The 20,888-nt window shown below is 39.5% G+C and overlaps 1 protein-coding gene across 1 annotated transcript in view; it reads left to right on the plus strand.

Annotated features, from left to right (window-relative positions):
* DNAI3 (dynein axonemal intermediate chain 3) overlaps positions 1–20,077 on the plus strand; it is a 78,345-nt gene extending 58,268 nt beyond the window's left edge. Inside the window, exons 18-24 of the mRNA XM_037728316.1 lie at positions 1,702–1,832; positions 6,372–6,435; positions 10,667–10,797; positions 12,940–13,144; positions 15,137–15,228; positions 16,948–17,070; positions 19,845–20,077. Coding sequence (XP_037584244.1) covers positions 1,702–1,832; positions 6,372–6,435; positions 10,667–10,797; positions 12,940–13,144; positions 15,137–15,228; positions 16,948–17,070; positions 19,845–19,988 — 890 coding nt within the window. The 3' untranslated portion in view covers positions 19,989–20,077. The remainder of the gene's footprint in view (positions 1–1,701; positions 1,833–6,371; positions 6,436–10,666; positions 10,798–12,939; positions 13,145–15,136; positions 15,229–16,947; positions 17,071–19,844) is intronic.
* The last annotated feature ends 811 nt before the right edge of the window (positions 20,078–20,888 follow it).

Raw genomic sequence — 20,888 nt, forward strand, 5'->3', positions numbered from 1 at the left:
TTTCTCTCCTCTATTTCCTTTCCTGGCGCCATTTCACCTTGCTGCCATCTACTCATGAATGTACCTTGAACTTGAATTTCAGCTGTTTGCTTTCCTCATTGGTAACGCAGTCTACCTGCGTGACTCTAACTTTTATCTCTGCTGAGAATTCTCCATCTGACTCTTGCTGTCTCCTGGGTTTAAACCCAGTCTACCCTATCAAAGTCAATGTGTCCAGAACAGAATCGATAACCTGATTCTCTCTTCAGGCCTCTACATCCAGTCTCTCATTCAGGATAATCATGTTTTCCTTTACATGTATCTTTTCCTTTTCATTATCAGTTGTAGCCCTATAGATCAGGGTCTTGTCTCCCCTTGTTAGAACAGAAGTCTTCACACTTTTAATCCTACACCCCCTCATTTAACATTTTTGAGTACAGATTCTCAATGTGTGTGTGTGTGTGTGTGTGTGTGTGTGTGTGTTTGTGTATGTATGTATTTACAAATTACATACATATTCAACTTCCCTAATGTATTTGTGTACATGATTTAAAGAGAGGAACAGACGTTGAAGTGAAGAGTGAAGAATTTGAAATAAATATCTTAATTATTTTAATTGTATATATTAAATGGATACAAAATGCCTTCTTGCTCTTCCTTACATGTATTATAAATAATATATTTTAATAAGAACAATGTGATTGAATATGCCTAGTCATATTTGAAATGTTGGTTTACACTTTGTAATACAGATATTTAAAGATCTAGTTTGATGTTTGGTTCATTTTTATATTGATTTTTGATGTCTTACTTAGTGGGAAAAGATACCTCTCAAAACATATAGATCCCAGACAATAAAAGTATAGGTTGACTGTGTCAACTAAATCATGACAATCACTTTTAAGTTTTATCCAGAATCATGCTAAAGTTTTTTGAAATGTAATATGTCTTTTTGGTATAGCTGAAGTTTTCTTCTCCTGTTTTAGTTTTCATTTGTCTGTTGGTTGGTTGGTTTTATGGTTTTTATGATTTCCTCCTGAGTAATATAACTCAGAGGACATATTGAGGAAGTGTGATGAGAGGAGGGTTTTATGAGCATATATTTCTCTACCGTCTTTCCCAGGAATTGATTATCATTATCATATTTTGAAAAACTAATAAGTTACCTGGGAAAATGTTGAAGACATAGCATTAAGAGAACAGAAAACAAGTATACAAAACTAAAATAGGATATGATCCACTTTTTTTTAAGTTTATATATTCATAAGTCACAATATTTTAATATTATCTCTGAGAGACGTGATAATGGATGATTTTTGTTCTTTTTACTCACACTTTCCTCTATTCTCCAAAGCTTATATAAATACCATTTATTAATTTTAGAGTACAAAAAGATTTTTAAAACAAGGTAACATCAAATACTTCTAAGAAGAAACAGGTTGCCAATGATGTTTGTGTTTCAGTCCCCAGATTAGCTATGCTATACACTACGTGCATGTACAGCTAGAGCTACAATACAGTACAGTCATTGATGTTTGGTTTGGAACAAAAAAGGGTTCTGCTGCTAAATTGGAAATCTAAAATGCTTGGACTTATGCCCATTACATTGGGAAGGGAATGGGGCAAATGTGGGTGGCAAGGGGCAGAAAGTGTAAACTGTCTATGTTTTAAAAGATGTTTCACTGTAAATATGTATTTCTTTTACCCACATTCCCCTGAAAGACAAAACGTTAACACAGAGCAAAACAGTGAAGGCAGGAGAAATGAACCCATACCATAATCTAGAAAGTGGGATGGCCAATCTTCTCAAGCCAATAGATGACTTCTGCACAAAGTTCTTTGTGGGAACAGAGGTAAATTGGGATTATTAGCTTTTAAAATTAATAATTATTTACACTGAAATATATTATTATAACGTCTTATTGTATATTTTTGCTGTGTAAAGACATAAATTATACCGTTTACATATTTTAGTATGTTTGTTTGCATTAAATATTTTTAACTTTGATACCTCATAGATTCACCTTTAAAATGTTCCTGAACAGTTGTGGAAAAATCTATAAAACTGCATATGCTTTTAGCTAATAATGTATTGTTTAGTCTGCAAATATTCATCAAATACCTTTCTCATTTGGAAGAAACCATAGTAAGTGTTAGAGATTTACTAAGAAAATGTACTGTTTTGTTGGGCCAACACAGTCTAGTAGAAAAGACGGTAAAAAACTCAATTCAAAAGATAAATAACAATTGGATATAATAATGGCAATGGCTGCCATTTTCTAAGGACATACTGTAATAATAACCAAAGTGAGCTCACATTTACTGGACATTTTCTGTGTATCAGTGTCTGTGCCAAGTTATTTTCCAAATTATATCCCATTTAATCCCAGTAATCCTGCAAGGTTGATATTATTATTGCCATTATATAAAAGAAGAAATGAGGCTCAGAATTCTACAGTCATATGGAGGCAGAGATGCTCTTTTCACTCATGACTCTCTTTCCTGAAATAGAGACAGAGTATCTCTCCCAGGCCAAGTCACCATGGGAAGATGCCGTAGCTCAGTCTCACCAGTTTGCAATCTGCATCCACACTTAGGTATGAAGAGGAAAGTAATCAATTCCACAAGCTCTGGAGAACGTAACTGTGTCTCAGGCACAGCATTGGGGGCTGGAATCAGAAGTGAATATCATGGTCCCTCTCTCCTCAAGGCACTCTCTGCCTAGTCAAGGAGCAGACACATGATAAATACCAACACCAGTCCAGAGACCATTCCAATAGGAAGAAGGAGCTTGGGGAAGGTGACCCACAAGCTGGTTGGACATTGGAAGTTGAGAAGGAATTTCAAATAGCAAGTTACTTCCTGAACAATATTTTGGAGTTATGAAAGTCCAGAATTTCTCTGGACATAGTGAAATAGTTTGGTGTAAGAGAGAAAGGTGTACCTAGAGTGCTTGGTTGGAATCCAATACTGAAGGACCTTTCCTGCTATGTTAATTTGTAATTTGAGTTTCATTTAGTAAGCAATGGGACACTACCAAATAAATATGTGATTTATAACTTGGTTTTCACAGCAAAGTTTAAAAATATTTTTAATTGTGGTAAAATATATGTAACATAAAATTTATCTTAAATAAATCATTTAACATGTAACATAAAATTAAAATTTATCTTAAGTCATTTACCATAAACATTAAATTTATCATCTTAACCATTTTTAAATGTACAATTTGGTGGTATTAAGAAACTCCTTCCCCAAAGGAGTTCTATAATCTGTTGGAAAGGTACATTCATTTTGTACAGCCATCACCACCATCCATGTCCAGAACTTTTCCTCATCCCACACTGGGACTCTGTACCCACTAAATAATAACTCCCTATTCCTTTCTTTCCCCACCCACTGGTAACCACCATCTACTTTCTGTGTCTATAAATGTGACTATTCTAGATACCTCATATAAGTGGAATTGTACAATATTTGTCTTTTGTGCAACCAAAATTTTAAAGCAGGGGAGTGACACCATCAGACCAGATTTAGAACGATCAATGACTGCAAGATCTTAAAGCAGAAATTAAAGCATGACAGCCCCCACTGCTCAAACTTTTCAGTGACAACTCGGTAAAATTGAGTTGAATAAAATCCAGACTCTTCACACCATGGCCTATAAGATTCTGTATAAATTGTATCCCCCTCCTTTTTTTTGAGATGGAGTCTTGCTCTGTTGCCAGTCTGGAGTACAGTGGCGTGATCTCTGTTCCCTGCAACCTCCATCTCCTGAGTTCAAGCAATTCTCCTGCCTCAGCCTCCTGAGTGCCTGAGACTACAGGCGCACACCACCATGCCCAGTTAATTTTTGTAGTATCAGTAGAGATGGTGTTTCACCATGTTAGCTAGGAAGGTCTCGATCTCTTGACCTCGTGATCCACCTGCCTCAGCCTCCCAAAGTGCTGGGATTACAGGCATGAGCCACTGTACCCAGTCTCTTTTTTTCTTTTCTTTTCTTCTTTTTTTTTTTCTTTTGAGATGGAGTCTCACTCTTCACCCAGACTGGAGTGCAGTGCACGATCTTGGCTCATTGCAACCTCCACCTCCCAGGTTCAAGTGATTCTCCTGCCTCAGCCTCCTGAGTAGCTGAAATTACAGGTGTGTACCGCTATGCGCAGCTAATTTTTTTTGTATTTTTAGTAGAGACGGGGTTTCACCATGTTGGCCAGTCGTGTCCCGAACTCCTGACTTCAGGCGATCCGCCTGCCTTGGCCTCCCAAAGTGCTGGGATTACAGGCGTGAGCCACTGCGCCCGGCCTTTTTTCTCATCTCCTAATACAAACTCTTGCCTTCCTTTGGAGCCCTTGCCCTGCTTGGAATTTCTTTACTCATCACTCAACAGATACTCACTGTACATTTAATATATGCCAGGCATTGCTCTTGACTCTGGGAATATAGCAGTGAACAAGCAGACAAAATTCTCTGCCCTCATAGGGTTGGCATTCCAGTGGAAGATTCTACCAACTTTTGACACAGCTGATCCATCTATTTTGGATAGAGATCTTCAGGGAGGCCTTTCCGGGATCTCGACTGGCTGGTTGTGGACTGAGGGAAGGGAGTGAAACTCTGGAGGGGGAGAAACCAGGCAGGCAGTGATTTCAGGTGGGCCAGCCCAGAAATGAAAAGGTCCTGAGCAGTGGGGCCAAGAATGTCAACACAGGGATCAGGGAAGTGGAATTGGGTAACAGAATTACAGAAGTGGCTAGAGAAGGATGTAAAGGTTTCCAGCTAGGTGGCTTACAATGTGATGAGCATTCAACACACATATTTTAAATTGGTTCCACTATTCCTCGTTGACTTGGTTCAGTTTCAGTGTTTCATGTACTGGCTGTGAGACCCAGGAGATATTAATAACCCTCTTACAGGAATTTGGCTAGGGCTGAGGGTCACATCCATAAAGCTCCTAAGAACACTGGCAAGCACTGAGTGCTCAAGAAGTATCCCTGAGGGTGATGTGCCACATGGCCACAGATTAGCAAAACATGTACCCATCTATCTGCTTCCTTAGACTGTGAGGACTGTGAGTGGCGAGAGGGCTTGTCCGCAGACTTGGAATTTCTTTCTTTTTTTTTTTTTTTGAGACCGAGTCTTGCTCTGTCACCAGGTGCCAAGCTGGAGTGCAGTGGCGCAATCTTGGCTCACTGCAACCTCCGCCTCCCATGTTCAAGCAGTTCTCCTGCCTCAGCCTCCCGAGTAGCCGAGACTACAGGTGCGTGCCACCACGCCCAGCTAATTTTTGTATTTTTAGTAGAGATAGGGTTTCACCATGTTGGCCAGGATGGTCTCGATCTCTTGACCTCATGATCCTCCCGCCTTGGCCTCCCAAAGTGCTGGGATTACACATGTGAGCCATTGTGCCCGGCCCAGACTTGGAATTTCTAACACCAGATCACCAAATATAGTCCTTGTCTGTTAAATGAATTAGCATAGATGAATAAAAGCACAGAAGGTGAATGAGTGACCCTGTCCCCAGTGAATTTATCCTTCCCTTTGCATAAACCAAATATACTCTCATCTCCTCTTCCTTGCCTACAGATCCCAGTCCATCTCGCTTTTTATACAAACTCCTGTGTTTTTCTCTTCTCATCCAGTAAAGAAACATAGGAATTAGGAGACTGCCTGAGGTGACCTGGAGCGAGTCATTTAACCTCTCCAAGCCTCAGTTTTCTGATCCATCAGACAACAGCAAGGGACTAATTATTTTCTGTAAACCTCTCCCACCTCATTGGTTTTCTCTCCCATTTGCATAGCTGTTTCTTCCTCTTCTTACACTAGGTCCATTTGCCTTCCCCTCTCGTTAAAATGACTGTGAGCCAGAATAAGAATATATATCACTTGCTATTTTATTTAGATTGAACTTTACATTTCCTATTCTCAACCTGAAAAGTAGTAATCACTACCATATATGCATTCATAGCCCCTCTTTCCCTCTTATTCCACGAATATATATTAAGAATTGACTTTCTAACAGGCTGAAAACTAGTCACTGAATAAGATGGGCTGATCCCTCCCTTAATGGATCCTTCCCTTTATGGATCAACAATCCCTTCCTTTATTGGATGCCCAGAGGTTGGGACTCTTGTCCCAGATGGAGTACCTGCAGAACTGTCATGTTCTCCACTTGATTATATGTAGATAAAAACAACAAATTCATTGGTTTTTCCATATAAAATTGAGCACTTATTTTGAGACTTTCCCTCTCCCCCACTGGATTAAATTATTATTTGATTAAATTGACTTGTTGTTTTGCATTTGTTTTGGTTAACAGTCAGTCTTAGCATGTGAGTGTGAGGTCTTTTGTCTCCTAAGTTGTCATTGTACTCATCAGGAACCTGTAATATTTTTAGGATGGCGAAGTGATATACACAGATTGGAAAATGGAAAAAGATCCTGAAACTGGCCGACATATGCGTAAGTTTTGTGATTGTCCTGTTATTACTAAGATGTTCCTTTTAATTTAAACTATCCAAGGGAATCATATGCAGTACAGAGTCACCCTGTTCTTGCTAATGGAAGGGAGGGCTCCTAAGGTACTGAATAATAAGGTGGAGGCCTTGAATAAGCAGCATAGTCGTCACCTGGGAGCTTGCTGGAAATACACATAAAAAGTCTTAGATTCTACCCCAGGCCTACTGAATCTGAATGTGGATTTTAATAAGATTTTCCAGGGTATTTGTTTTCACACCAAAATTTGAGGAGCACTGACCTATATGTTGCCTAAATGACTGAGAAACTTGAGTGATTTAATTTAAAAATAAAAAGCTGTTTCAATAATTCAATAACCTGGTAATTCATCTATATGGAAAAGCTGAGTCAATGTTAGATTATAAGCAAATGTATGATATCTAGAAGATCCCCGCCGAGTACAGGAAAAGGGACTGCAGGCTCCTCCTTTGGGGCTAGGACAGGCTGTGTCTTCTTGTCTGCTGCTCCCAGAACCTGAGTCTCTGGAGAGCTGAACAGAAGCATGTGGGTCACATCCAGGTGTGAGAAGGAACCGCAGTCGGGAGTACAGGCACCCCAATAAGGAAAGCTCCCTGTCTTTAGTAGGCTCAGAGCCTTGGGGCTCACTACAATTGTAACTACTCATTTTAAAGCTTTGAATTTTGCCATGGCGTGAAAATATATTTTAACTGTGTTTCACAGTTTGGGATAACCATAAACAAAGGAAGAGGTAGCTCCTGGGATGGTTAGGCAGACAAAGACTGGCAAGAAGGCTTCAGAACACTGTGAGGGAGCAGTGTGGTAGAGCATCTAGACTCCTTGCAGAAGGGATCTGGTCAATCATGAGAGTGGAAGTGTGAGTGACTAACAGGGGCGAGAAGTCAGAGCCACAGCTTGTAGGGGACAGCTACTGGAGCTCAGGTCTTCACCTGTCACCTCCCAGCCTCACTCCTACTGTGGTTCCAGAAATCAGAGTCTGTCTTAAGATCTGAGAAGACTGTCAGCTGTGCCTTCAGGGTAACCATTTAATCTTGCAGCCAAAATACTCCTACTTTCTTCCCTGACTAGAACCTCAAATGTGTGTTGTTGACAACAGTAGGGCATTGAGAGAGGATTAGATTTTCCACTTTCTATTCATTCCCAATTTCATGATTTAAAGCTTAATTCAAAATTAGATATTGGATATAAAGAATTACATTCAACTTCTTTTATGCTTACTTCTATATCTATGTATTCAACAATTAATGAATGTTCATTGCGCACTTACTCTAATCTAGGCATTATAGAACATGACAGCAGTCTTCACCACACCCCTGAGACACAAGCTGATGCCATGACTAGCTTGTGCACAGGGGACACTGATTCTTCGCCATCTCAGAGATTTTCTTGGGGCACCACCTCCTCCTAGACTGCCTAAACTGCTTTGGAGGGGGCCCATGACAAACAGGTTTTTAAGAAGAAACTTCTCAGAGACAGATTACCTTAACTGAGATGTGTGTGATAAGGAAGCCCAAATCAAACAAACTTTCCAGATTATCTAAGTTACAAGCCAAAATAAATGCATGCTGAATGATGGTAGTTGACATAATCATGTCAGGTACTGAACTCACAAATCGGTACATGTCATGTGCCAGGTACTTTCTATGGATAACTCGAGTAGTCCCCATAGCAGCCCTATGGGTAGCTACTGTAGGTGGCCTTGCCAAAATTTGAACACAGGCAGTTTGCTGCCAGAGTCTTTGCTCTATACTGCCTCCAGCATTAGATAATGACTCTGAAAAATGGCTTTCTCATTTATTGTAATTTGTTTATAATAACCTGGCCTGGAGGCTCTGGCAGTCCATTTAATAATTTAAGGACAGCTCCATTCATTGATAAATGACACTAAGGTCTTTCAAAGGAAAAAAGAATAGAAAAATTTTTATGGGCTGAGAACATCTAATGTTATTTTAAAGTGCAAACCTTACAATTGTCAACATCACTATCATTGGTCATCATTTCAGTCCTTAGAGGGCCCTGCTCTGTGGAGTGAGGTGGTGTCTAGGGAAGCTCACTAACGCAGAGGACAGACCCAGGCTCTGAGAAACAGGAGCAGCAGCAAGAAGAAAGCTGCTAGTTTCTAGGGGTCTTGGGCCTCACCAGGAATCTTCTAGATCACTTCAAGATGGCCTCAGAAGTGTGTCTTCTGTGCTCTCTTTAAGTAAGGGGTTTGGTTGGAAAAAATTCACCTTTTTTTTTTTTTTAATCCAGAAAAGCTACGTTTAAATTTTTACTTATTTTTACTTAAAAAATGTTTTAACTGTGGTAAAATACACATAAGCATAAAACTTACCATCTTAACCAATTTCAAAAGTATAGTTCAGTGGTATTAAGTACATTCATGTTGTGCAATCAATCTCTAGAATTCTGTTCTTCTTGCAAAATGGAAACTCCGTACCTACTACATACTAACTCCTCATTTGTCCCTTCCCCCAGCCCTTGGCAACCATCATTCTACTTTCTGTTTCTATGAATTCAACTACCCTAGAACCATGCAGTATTTGTCTTGTGACTGGGTTATTTCATTTAGCATAATGTCCTCAAGCTTTATACATGTTGTAGAATGGATCAGAATTTCCTTCCCTTTCAGGACTGAATACCATTCCATTGTATGTGTAACTACATTTTGCTTATCCATTCATCCCTCAATGGATACTTGGATTCCTTCTACATTTTGGCTATTGTGAATAATGCTACTTTGAACTTGAGTGGAAAAATACTTGTTTAAAACCCTACTTTATGAGCTTCTTATAAGATTTAGTACATCTTTTTCTGCCTAATATGCCATGAGTGTTCTGGGGGGAAGTACCCCATCTCTCACATAGCAATTAATATGATAAAATTCAGAAGACATTAGTATAAAGTGGTTAGACATTGTGGTTTGGCCTTGACAGGCATATGTTTTTATGGTTATCCCTGGGGCATAGGGTTGTAGGCAACAAGAAATTTAGAGGATTCAGTTCTGCAGCCAACCCTCAGGAAGAAGAAACTCAAGCAGAATCCTGTTATCTGAGTAAAGAGACCAGAGAAGCAGGAAGACCCCGGGGGCCTGGGGCAGAAATGAACTCTTGATCTTAACATTTGAACCTATAAAGCTTCCCACTTGGAACAAATGGAAGTGCCATGGCTCTTATCAGAAACCTGGCTGTCATTCTCAGCATTTCAGCTCTGTCTTCAAGCTGTCTCCAAGTCCTGTCAATTCTAGTTCACAAATATTTCTTCTTCTCCATTGCACCTTAGTTCACACCACCATCTCTCTCACCAGAACTGCCACTGCAGCTTCTTCTGCTTTTACCTGCCTCTAATACATTCTCCCCACAACAACCAGACTCTTTCAGAAACGTCAATCAAATTGTCTCACTTGGAGACCTAAAGGACTCATTACAGCACACGACACTTAGAGTGTAATCTGAACTCCTTTCTTGGAAGGCCCAACATGGCCTGTACCCTCCTAGTCCCCGTTTGTTTCATGTCTCACACTGAGATGACCAGGTTGCAGTCAGGGTGCCTTCCTCAAATGCATAAAAGCACTAAACACTTCTGTCCTCAGGACTTTGGTGTATGTTTCCACTGTCTGGAATGTTCCTTCACACCAAAATCTTCCTGTGTTGAACTGCTATTCAGGCCTATGTAACACATCTTCATAGAAGTCTTTTCTGACCGTTCAGTCTAAATTACAAATCCCCTTGTACTTGCAATATTTTTTCCTTTGCAACACTTTTCACAATTTTTAAATTGTATACTTTGGGATGTGTTTATTGAAATTCTATCTTTCCTACTGGACTGTAAGCTCCTTCGGGGCAGGATCATGTTTGTTTACTAACCATTGTCTACCCAGCCAGCTACAGTACCTGGTATTACATATAGGCAATCTATAAATATTTATTGACTAATTGAGTTAATTAATAAATGAGTAAATGAATAACACAAAGTATTCCTTTGAGCTTGAAAAGTGACCTTGATTGGATATTCCCTGGAGAATCCATAATAAGAGAAGCAACCATCCCCTGACAGATCTGTTCACCCCAGCTGGCCTCTAGTTCTCTACTCCTGGACCCCATTCATGGGGCTCTGTCTGTCCATTGGAGGTCTTTCCATTCTTCACTGTGCTAATGCAAACAGTGTTATTAAAGATGAGATGGCCTTCTTTCTCCAACAGCAAAGAAGCCAGTGAGCATCCACACCATTCATGATGGAACTGTCCACACTATTCAGAGATCACCTTTCTACAATGACATTATTCTCACAGTTGGAGGGTGGAACGTGGCCATATGGAAAGAAGGTGTCATGGTAAGTTGCCTGCAAAATGGAGGTGTGGGTATGTGGTCCTTTGTTATTGAGAAAGACAAGAGGAACTGTTATGTTCTGACAAAAATGCCTTTGGGACACTTTTTAGAGAATTAGAACAGATGGCCAGGGCTCCAGCTTGTCAGGAAAACCACTGTAATCCTTTTGAAAACACATTTGTTTGTTTTTCCTTCCTGAGGGAAGAAAACAATTTAAAAGCTCCTTGTTCTCCAAAACTTAACAGTCTTGGAATATCTACTGTGGGCATTTTTGGGGGTTGGGGGCTAGGGTCTCACTTTGTTGCCCAGGCTGGAATGCAGTGGGTGATCCTGCTCACTGCAGCCTCGACTTCCCAGGCTCGACTTCCCATCTCAGTCTCCTGAGTAGCTGGGATGACAGGTGCACGCCACCATGCCTGGCTAATTTTTTTTTTTTTAATAGAAACAAGGGTTTCACCATGTTGCCCAGGCTGCTCTCAAACTTCTGGGCTCAAGTGATTCACTTGCCTCAGCCTCCCAAAGTGCTGGGATTATAGGTGTGAGCCACCGCACCTGGCCTTGACTTGCATTTTTTCCTCTCTTGAAAATACAAGATGGGATGCCTAAATCTGTATGAAGTGCAAGGAGAAACACTGGGTTTGTCATCTTTCCCTTTGCACCAGGAATATGTTAGCAGGTTCAGAAAGTGGGAGTGAGTAAGCTGAGGGTCCGTCAGCAGGCAGACCCTCGCCTGTCCAGAGACATACAGTGGTTAAAGGGAGGCAGCAAGAGTGTGGTAAGGATTGGGAGAGGGGCTGGATACAGGCAGATAGGAGATAAACTACCAAAAACTAGAAAGACTGATAAACTCCAGTGAGGCAAGGGTGTGGGGAAATTAGTATGTTTGGTGGGATTATAAATTGACATGTCTCTTTGGTGAGCAATTTGAGATTATCAAAACCTGAAACTATATATACGTATATATGCATATAATGAAATTATACACAAACACATATATATTTCAAAGTTGGTATACATATATATGTATATAAATATATATATATTTAACCTAACAGTTCCACTTCTGAAACTCTGACACATACAAATACTCAAAAACTGTATATTTATCACTGAAAAGAATTTAGAAACTACTTAAATGGCCATCAACAAAAGAACTTCTGCTTTATACCAGTGTACTTCTGTATGTTTGATTTTTTTTTTTTCAATTAGCAAGTTTTGTAGTTAAAGGAAATTCAGGCATGATTGTCCAAAGACTATGCCAGGGTCAGGAATCTGATTATAGAAACTCAAGGTGCTGGGAGAAGTAGACAAAGAGAACAAGTTTGAAATGTCGCCTCCAAGGAGTCCATGAATCTGCAGCATTCTTTCTTCACAGGAAAATCTCTCCTACATGTATTGGAGAGTGAGAGGTAGCTCCATGGTTTAGTTTAGTCTCTGCAGATGTAAGTAGGGAAAGGAGCACCCCTGGTCAATAGATGAAGCCTGAAGTGGGTAGAAAGCACATTCTGTTATCACTTTTGAAAACTTCCCTAAGAAGGCAGATTACCCCATGGTAGAAAAAAGAGAAGATGATTGCATGATGCTTAGATGGTCTAAAATCTCTTCCTATTGTATTTATAGGCTATCAACTGCTTCCATCTGAAGTCACTTTATATGAGAATTTGCCAATTCTGTTGTTGATTTTCAACATGCAGTACCTAGCTGGAACTGTCAGACTTTTCATTTGTTTTACTGTCTACTGTTTACTGAGCTGTTTCCATGGGATATACATATCTGAGAGCAAAATAAAGGCATAAGCAGAATGTCTTTATAATCTTTACTTATCTAATGTTCACCAATCTCCACAGAAATAGTCGTGAGGTTAGAAGCAGTAGTGGGTTTAGAAGCAGGATTATTAGAAACTTCAACAACTTAATTGGAAGGTTTAATCTTTTCTGAAGAACAACTAAAAATGGCTTGTGAAAACAGAATGAAAATCTGGTATTATAGAAAAACCCTACAACAAATAAAAGTAAGACTTCCTAGTGGCCATAATTTTGTTGTTAGATGATGATAGCCAGCTTGAGTTGTACTTAACGTACATTATGGTGAATTTCCCTCAGATAATAACAAAGTCTTTTTTGTTTTTTAAAAAATTTGTTTAAAGACTGGACCCCTCCTTCAGTCATGCTGTGCACCAAAAATGTACACCTCAGGCCACTGGTCCCTGACTCGGCCCGGAGTTTTCTATATCGGCCGAGAAGATGGATATATTGACATCTGGGACCTTCTGGAGAAAACCCATGAACCAGCCCAGTCTCAAAACATTTGCATAACTATGATCACCTACATCAAACCCTGGATCTTTTCTGGTATGTTAATTCTAATTAAATAAGCTAGGTCATTTTGGGTAACTCGGGAACATCTTGACATTCATCTGAAAAGCCTCCAATGTTTCTTAGTTTTTTGTTTTTCTTCATGCCCCATCCCTTTTTATCCCTTCCGTTCTCTTCTCTCCTTTTCATTTTTCTCTCTTCCCTTTCCTTCCTATCTTTCCTTTTCCTTTTTCCTCTCTCTTGCTTTCAAACCTTGGACACAACCTGAGCTCTTGTCACTGTATTGCCTCATCAAGAATGATGTTTGAGACATATGTCAGGCAGAGGCTGGTTTTGAACCACACAGTGGGAAACATCTTTCTCCTTCTCTGGGCAGTCAGGGTGAGCCCTAGATCTTTGTTCTCTTTTGCTGATTTTCTTCCCAGATAGAATAAATTTTGAGTCTTTAATTTTCATTACAAGTTATACTTTTCAGTATTATATCACTTTTGTGATTCTCCCCTAGCCAATGTCAAGCAGTTCTCTTCATGAGATAAAATGATTATCTGGGGTTATATATCTATTTAAGCTTTAACCTTTGAAACAATTATGAGAAAAAGTAATATACAACAAAGCAAGCATAAATTCAAGGATGTGTCTATAGAAACATGGTGTATGTCCTTTGTCTCCATTTTTTTTTTCTGTTTCGCCCAAGTAGTAATTTCCATGTATATCCAGTATGTTTGCCTCTTTTATTTTATTTATTTATTTATTTTGCAATGAGGTCTTACTCTGTTGCCCAGGCTGAAGTGCAATGGTGTGATCAATTCTCCTGCCTCAGCCTCCCAAAGTTCTGGGATTATAGGGGTGAGCCACTGTAAAAAGCCAACAGCCTTTTTTTAAAAGAAGTTTCCCTTTGTTTCCAAAGGTGGGCAGGCATGAAATTATCTTTCTATCCATTTCTCAGAAACATTAGATTTAGAAACTCAGTCTTCAGCATCTCGAGTGTCACAGTCAGACTACTGCTTAGCCATATGTGCCACCAAAGTATCTTTTCCCTCTTTGGTGTAAAACATTGTCTTTGTACACCTACAGGGATTATGAGACCAGGATTTTGCAATTTGAAGGAGACCTACTAAAAATGAAAAGAACACACACACAATGAGATTAGAAAATTAAAATTCAGGCTGGGCATGGTGGTTCACACCTCTAATCCCAGCACTTTGGGAGGCTGAGTGAGGCGGGAAGATTGCTTAAGTCCAGGAGTTTAAGTAAGACCAGCCTGAGCAACATGGCAAGACCCTGTCTCTACAAAAAATACAAAACAAAAATTAGACAGGCATGGTACTGTGCACCTGTAGCCCCAGCTACTCAGGAAGCTGAGGTAGGATAGTTGATTAAGCCTGAGAGATTGAAGCTGTAGCGAGCCATGATCATACCACTGCATTCTAGCCTGGGCCACAGAGAGAGAACCTGTCTCATTAAAAAAAAAAAGAAGAAGAAGAAGAAGAAAGAAGAAGATTAAAATTCTCAAGCATTTTGCATATTATACCCATTTTAAATGCTCAAAGGACGCTACTTTTTACAATAAGACCTGTGGTTCTGGCTATATCTTTGAAATTCTTCTGGATAATAATAGTACCCTTTAGTCCTTTCTGTGTTTGGTGAAAATCAACTTCGTGACTTTTCTTTGAAAATCTTTCCATGTGTTCTCCCTGCTTTCTTCTCAAGAATGCCCAGTGGGCCCAGCCACAGAGAGTGTCAGCTTTTAGCCAGGAGCCACATTCCTTAGACAGTCACCAGAAATACAAGATTTGAGGCAGCAGGGAGACCGACAAAGGCTCAGTCTTAGCTTTCGTTTCATCAACTGGAAAAAATGACTTGTACATGTTTACATCGTCCAACCATGAACATCTGATGAAAATGCCAAGATCACTGGAACCACAGTGGGTCCTTTGGGAGAACACAAAACAAACACACATTTCATGTTTAACTGCTTAAGATGGTTTTCTGTTTGCTGATTTTTTTCCTTTATTTTAAATCTTTCAGCTAAACAGCAATTTATAGCCATAGCTGATTATTATGGAACACTGCATATATTAGAAATTCCTTGGACATTAAGTCGCCCTTCCACCAATGAGGTGAGTAACTTATGGCTTAGAGAATTAATGTGACCAGGTATTTCTAAGATACGTCTTTAGAAAAAATTTAGAAATGACAGCATTTTTGCTCTATTAGGGAACAAAAGACTCATACAGTAAATAGGAGGAGGTAATTTCTGTTGTGTGAGTTAAATAGTTTGAAGCTTAAAAAAAAAAGCCCCAAACATGAGATGGGAGGGAAACCATGTAAATGAAGTCCAGAGTCTGAGAGAATAATAACTTGGGGATTCATAATCATAAAATGTCATTTTTCCATTGTAACCGAAGTATGGGACACTTATTTCAGTGATACCCTTCCCTGAGGGCCCAGTTGACATGTTCATGCATCTCATCATCACTCACCCCTACTGGCTCCCAACCCAACTTGGAGTAGAGCAGGCAGCACATCTGAGCTGGTGGCATTCTGCACCCCCAACCTTGTATCCACCACTCAAGTGTTTCAATATTAATAATGAGCTTTAAAAAGATCAATGAATGGAAATCTATAAATGTATGTACAACAAACATTAAACATATAGATTGCAGTCTGCTGCAAGTCCCAACATTGATCTAATTACTGGCAGGCAAAAGGCTCTCTCTCACCTGGTTGCTTTCCCCAAGGTCTCTGCTGACTTTTCTGCTTCTATTCTATGCCTACATGTTAAGACTTCCAGGGATCAGGAACCCAGCTCTGCTTCCAGTCCCTTTAGGATCTGCATTGATATCCTCATCTGGGTTTTCCAAGTTTGACTGATGATATGAAACTTCCCTCAGTTTTAGAAGAAGGAAGAAACAGGGAAAAACGCAACCTCTGAATATTTCTACTACAAAGTTGCAGCTTTTTGCAGCTCTCTCCTTCCAACCCTAGTTTAGAAACCTCCAAGGCACAGAGCCCTAAATGTTAGCACAGTAGCCCCTGAATTGTGCTAACTCCTCTGGTAGGGGGCCTGTGAGTACGATTTCCAAATTATATTTACCTAAGAGATTTAAAGTACCACAAAATAGATAACCTACATAGTGATTAGGCAGATGATCATTAGGTAATGATCTAGTAGATTAGGGAGGTAGATTAGGTAGGTCGTCTATGTAATTATAAGTGTAAGGTTTATTTTTTGTAAGGTTTATTGCTGAGTTTAAAATGAGGAAACAGGCCTGCATGAGAACAATTAGACACCAATTTACTTGGCTCCCGGGCAAGGTTCCATGGTTCCGGGGAAAGAGGCCAGGGAAGGCACGCTTGACTCCGCTTAGGCGTGGGGTTATCTAGGAAGGGAAGGCGCTCTGATTGGCTGTGGGGAAACAGGACGTGGAGGTGGCAAGCTGCTATAGTTAGGTAGGCGGGATTTCCGGTGAGCGGGCTGGATAGGGCAATACACTATTGGGCAGGTTTTGGCGGGGCTTGTTTTAAATTTTGGCCGGGTTTTCCAACGGCTGGCTAGGTGCCGAGTGCAGAGTTTAGTGTCGAGTGCAGATCCTGGTGCTGAGTGCAGAGGGGATTTTCAACGGCGGGCCAGGTGCCAAGTTCAGAGTTTAGTGTTGAGTGCAGAGGTGGGTGTGGCGAAGCTAGATACTGAGTGCGGATTCTGGTGAGGTAGTGTCAGGCGTGGAGAGAGATCAGTGTGTCTGAGCTCCCTAAGCAGCAGAAATTCTAACAGAGCCTTATAAATGTCATGGGGGCTTCCTGCAGGCCACCCTCTCACGAGCCTCTGTTTCTAACAGATGACAAGTGTTAATTACTACTTCGAAAGAGAAGTCAAGCATCTGGAATATGTAGAACAACGCAAAAATATTCGTGAGCAAGAAAAGAAAGAAATGGAACTAGAAATGGAGAAGAAAAAAATTGTAAGTTACATTTCAGAAATGAAAGATGTTTTTCTCAAACACCAGTGAAAATATATTTGTTTGGCTTAATCCACAGTTATACTTTTTCATGTTCTTCTCTTGTTCTCATGAGAGTGAAGAGGGCATTTCTTTGATTTCCTAGCTCACTATGAGTGAGAACTGGCAGTTAGATACCTAGTGAGATTCAGTCCAATTTAAATTTCTGAAATTTTCTATAATTTCAAAGTCCTTTAGTACAGATACGTTAATTCAAAATTTGAATGCTTTCATTATAAAATTTTAATATCCGGCAAATAATACATTAAAGAAGGTAGTGCAAAGAGAGTTGAATGTGAATCAAGACATGTGGGCTCAAATCCCAACTCTGCATTTGCTAGCTATGAGATTTGGAGCAAGGCTGAGCTTCAGGTCTTTTATCTTGAAAACAGGAATACTAATAACTGGGATTACTGTAAGGCTGTCAGTTAAAGAATGTGAAAAATAAACTTTCAGTAAATAGAGCTATTATAAGGCCAGGTGCGGTGGCTCACACCTATAATCCCAGCACTTTGAGAGGCTGAGGCAGGCAGGTCGTGAGGTCAGGAGTTTGAGACCAGCATGGCCAATATGGTGAAACCCTGTCTCTGCTAAAAAATACAAAAATTAGCCGGGCGTGATGGTGCCCACCTGTAGTCTCAGCTACTCAGGAGGCTGAGGCAGGAGAATGGCTGGAACTTGAGAGGCGGAGGTTGCAGTGAGCTGAGATCGTGCCACTGCATTCCAGCCTGGGTGACAGAGCAAGACTCCATCTCAAAAAAAAAAAAAAAAAAAAAATAGAGCTATTATAATGATAGAAGATAGATTAGCTAGATGATTGATAGATAATAGGTAGATGATAGATATGAGGGGGTGGAGAGAGGTGAATTTTGCTGTATATAATATACTGAAGCTATGAAACTTGAATAGAGAATTTGGTATAGGGCACATCCATCTTAAACTCTGCCAAAAAGAACCTAAGCTCTTAAGCACCCCATGCTATTCTTTCTCGGCTTCTCCCTGTTTGATATGAATTCTGTGACTCTGCTGGTCTTCCCTTGCCCACTGGACTTTGGGGCTTTTAAATACTCTGTGAATTAGGCTCTTCTCTCTTTCTCACTTGAGAAAACCTCAGTCTCAATTTCTGTTTCCCCCTTGCTCCCTCTCGCTTTTGCTCTGTTGTCACCAGTATTTCATCATTGATCCTATCTGTAGGTTCCTTATAGCCAAATACATACATCCTCAAACACAATTATTCACGAGGCCCACAGTCTCAAAAGCACTAGCATGTGGAAGTATTATAATGTGCTGCATTAGCAAATATGTAGAACAATGCAAAAATATTGATTTTTTCAATGATTACATTCAAAATATTGAATGTAATCATATTACATTATCATTTGTTGATACTAATTAATGCAATAAAAGCAGAGGATCTCATTTCAAAAACATGTTTAGTGACAAAGTATAAAAGAATGTCAATTAACGTTTCATTGAGTTCCACTGCTATAAACAAATTGATCTTAGTTTTGTTCTTTTGCACACTTAACAAAAGTTGGTTTGTTGAGATTCTATTGTGGGAGATAATCTGCCACCCTTCCCCTACCCCAGCAATTATCCATGATCATTATGAGTGTTTAAATACCATGGCAACAGCTCCTAATTATCTACATCAGTGGGAGCAACTAGAATTGTGGATAATCCAAAAATAATTTGCATGTGAAATACTTTTCAAACACCTGCATATTATAATAATTTCTTAAATTGTATTATACTTTTCAATTTCCAAAACATTCCCAACTTTTTGTAACTTCTTTTTTATTTGAAATAGTGCCTTTTTCAAAGGCCTTCATTTCTATTTGAAATAGTGCCTCTCTTTTAAGTAGAGCCACCACTTCTCAAATTTTCTCTGGAACTACTGATATATTATGGATATGTGAATGAACTTAAAAGGGTTCCTCTGTTACATTTAGAACATGAAAAAGTCACTAAGGAAGAACAACTAATGTTAGTCAGAAATGTATTCTTATAAGCAACTGATGATAAAGGGGGAAATGGGAACAGTAACAACCTCAGAAGATTGCAGTGGGGATTAAAAGAGTTAAAATATTTACAGCACTTAGCCACTAACTGGCACATAGAAAGTGTTCACACGTTTGTCCAGCAAGGCTGGCCTTTATGAGTGCTCACCAGGTTCCAGGATAAGGCTGTACATAACAGTTCAACACAGATTTCAGGAAAATCATGCACCTGTCTCTTTGCAAACATAAAATCTGGATACAGCTCACTCCTCAAAGGATAATAATAATCACTGCTCTAATCGCATATGAAATGGGAGTTTTCCTAACCAGAATTTCAGCTGGAGACTCAGCCTGGGGAGACTAGTCATTGCCATGTGATCCACAAGCTCTGCCATCTATATGGGACTTAGAAGAGGGAGATTTCAAAAGAATTCTGCAACCTCTAGGATATTAGTCACCCTCCAGTCTACATAAGGGAAATAAGAGTTACAGGAAAAAAGACTGAAAGAAGGGACTGAGAGAGAGAATGGGGTTGGAGGGCCATATTTCTCCCACTTCCTCCTTTCCCAGCACATGTGACTGCCTCCCACCCACCTGCCCTCCTGCCTTCCTGCCCTCCATCCAACCCTTTCAAGAAACAGCAGCCAGGTCAAATATTCACAAACAGCCCTTTCTCATCCTTTGGTATTTTTAGATATCAGTGTTTTATAGGGATGTCTTGTTTCCCACCCCCCCTAGAAAACGTATCAGAAGTCAAAAGAACAAATGGAGGCTGAATTAAAAATGGACTACGAGAGTTATCTGGAACTGGAAAAGACCGTTCTTATCAACCTTGGCCTTCTGAAAGTCACAGAGAAGGGGTCATACATGGATGTAGTGTGAAAAAGCTTCCTGAAGGGGTTTTGGGGACTTCTTTCCTCTTTTTATTTATTATTTTTATGTCAGGTGAACTGGCAAGCTGAATATATATGTATATGTATGTATATATACACACATATGTGTGTGTGTGTATATATATATATACATGTATATATATCATGGCTTATTTATAATTATAGACTTTTATTTCTCTGCTATTAAAACTTGTGAATTTTAACAATGAGATCTATTTCAATTTTTGTGCTGAATATATATTGGATTTTGTACTGAATATGAAAGTGTTCTGTTTTAATGAATGTTTTCAATAACAAAATTTTTATTTTCCTGTAATAGAGAACTTTGGACGTCCCTTCCATCCCAATCCTTGCCGTTCACACAGAGGCCTTCATACCAGGCAGAAGGGGAAATCAAACTGCTCCTACTTATTAGCTTGCTTCTGGCCACCTTTCCAAGAAAAGTACTTCCCCTGGGCCACCTACAAATTGTAGGGCTGTATGCTAAACAAAATATTAGCAAATCAAATCCAGAAATATATGTATATGTATATGTATATATATATATATATTTTTTTTTTAAGAGGTTAACACATGAAGACCAAATTGGGTTTATCCAAGGAAGATAAAGTTAATTTAAGAGTAGAAAATAAATCAGTGACTAATCAAAAGAGAGAAATTATGATGACAAGTAGATGAGAAAAACATTTTATAAAAGTTGATATCCATTCATGATAATAACAATATGATATTATCTACAGAAAGAATTCCCTTAATCTGATAAAGGGCGTGTAAAACAATACTACACCAAACATCATACTTCATGGTGACAAGCAGAAAGCTTTCCTCTGAGATGTGGAACAAAACACAGGGCATTCCATCAGGTTCCTAACATCACGTACTGCTGTTG

This window comes from Cebus imitator, unplaced genomic scaffold (genome assembly GCF_001604975.1).
Source record: "Cebus imitator isolate Cc_AM_T3 unplaced genomic scaffold, Cebus_imitator-1.0 Scaffold261, whole genome shotgun sequence".
Lineage (NCBI taxonomy): Eukaryota > Metazoa > Chordata > Mammalia > Primates > Cebidae > Cebus > Cebus imitator.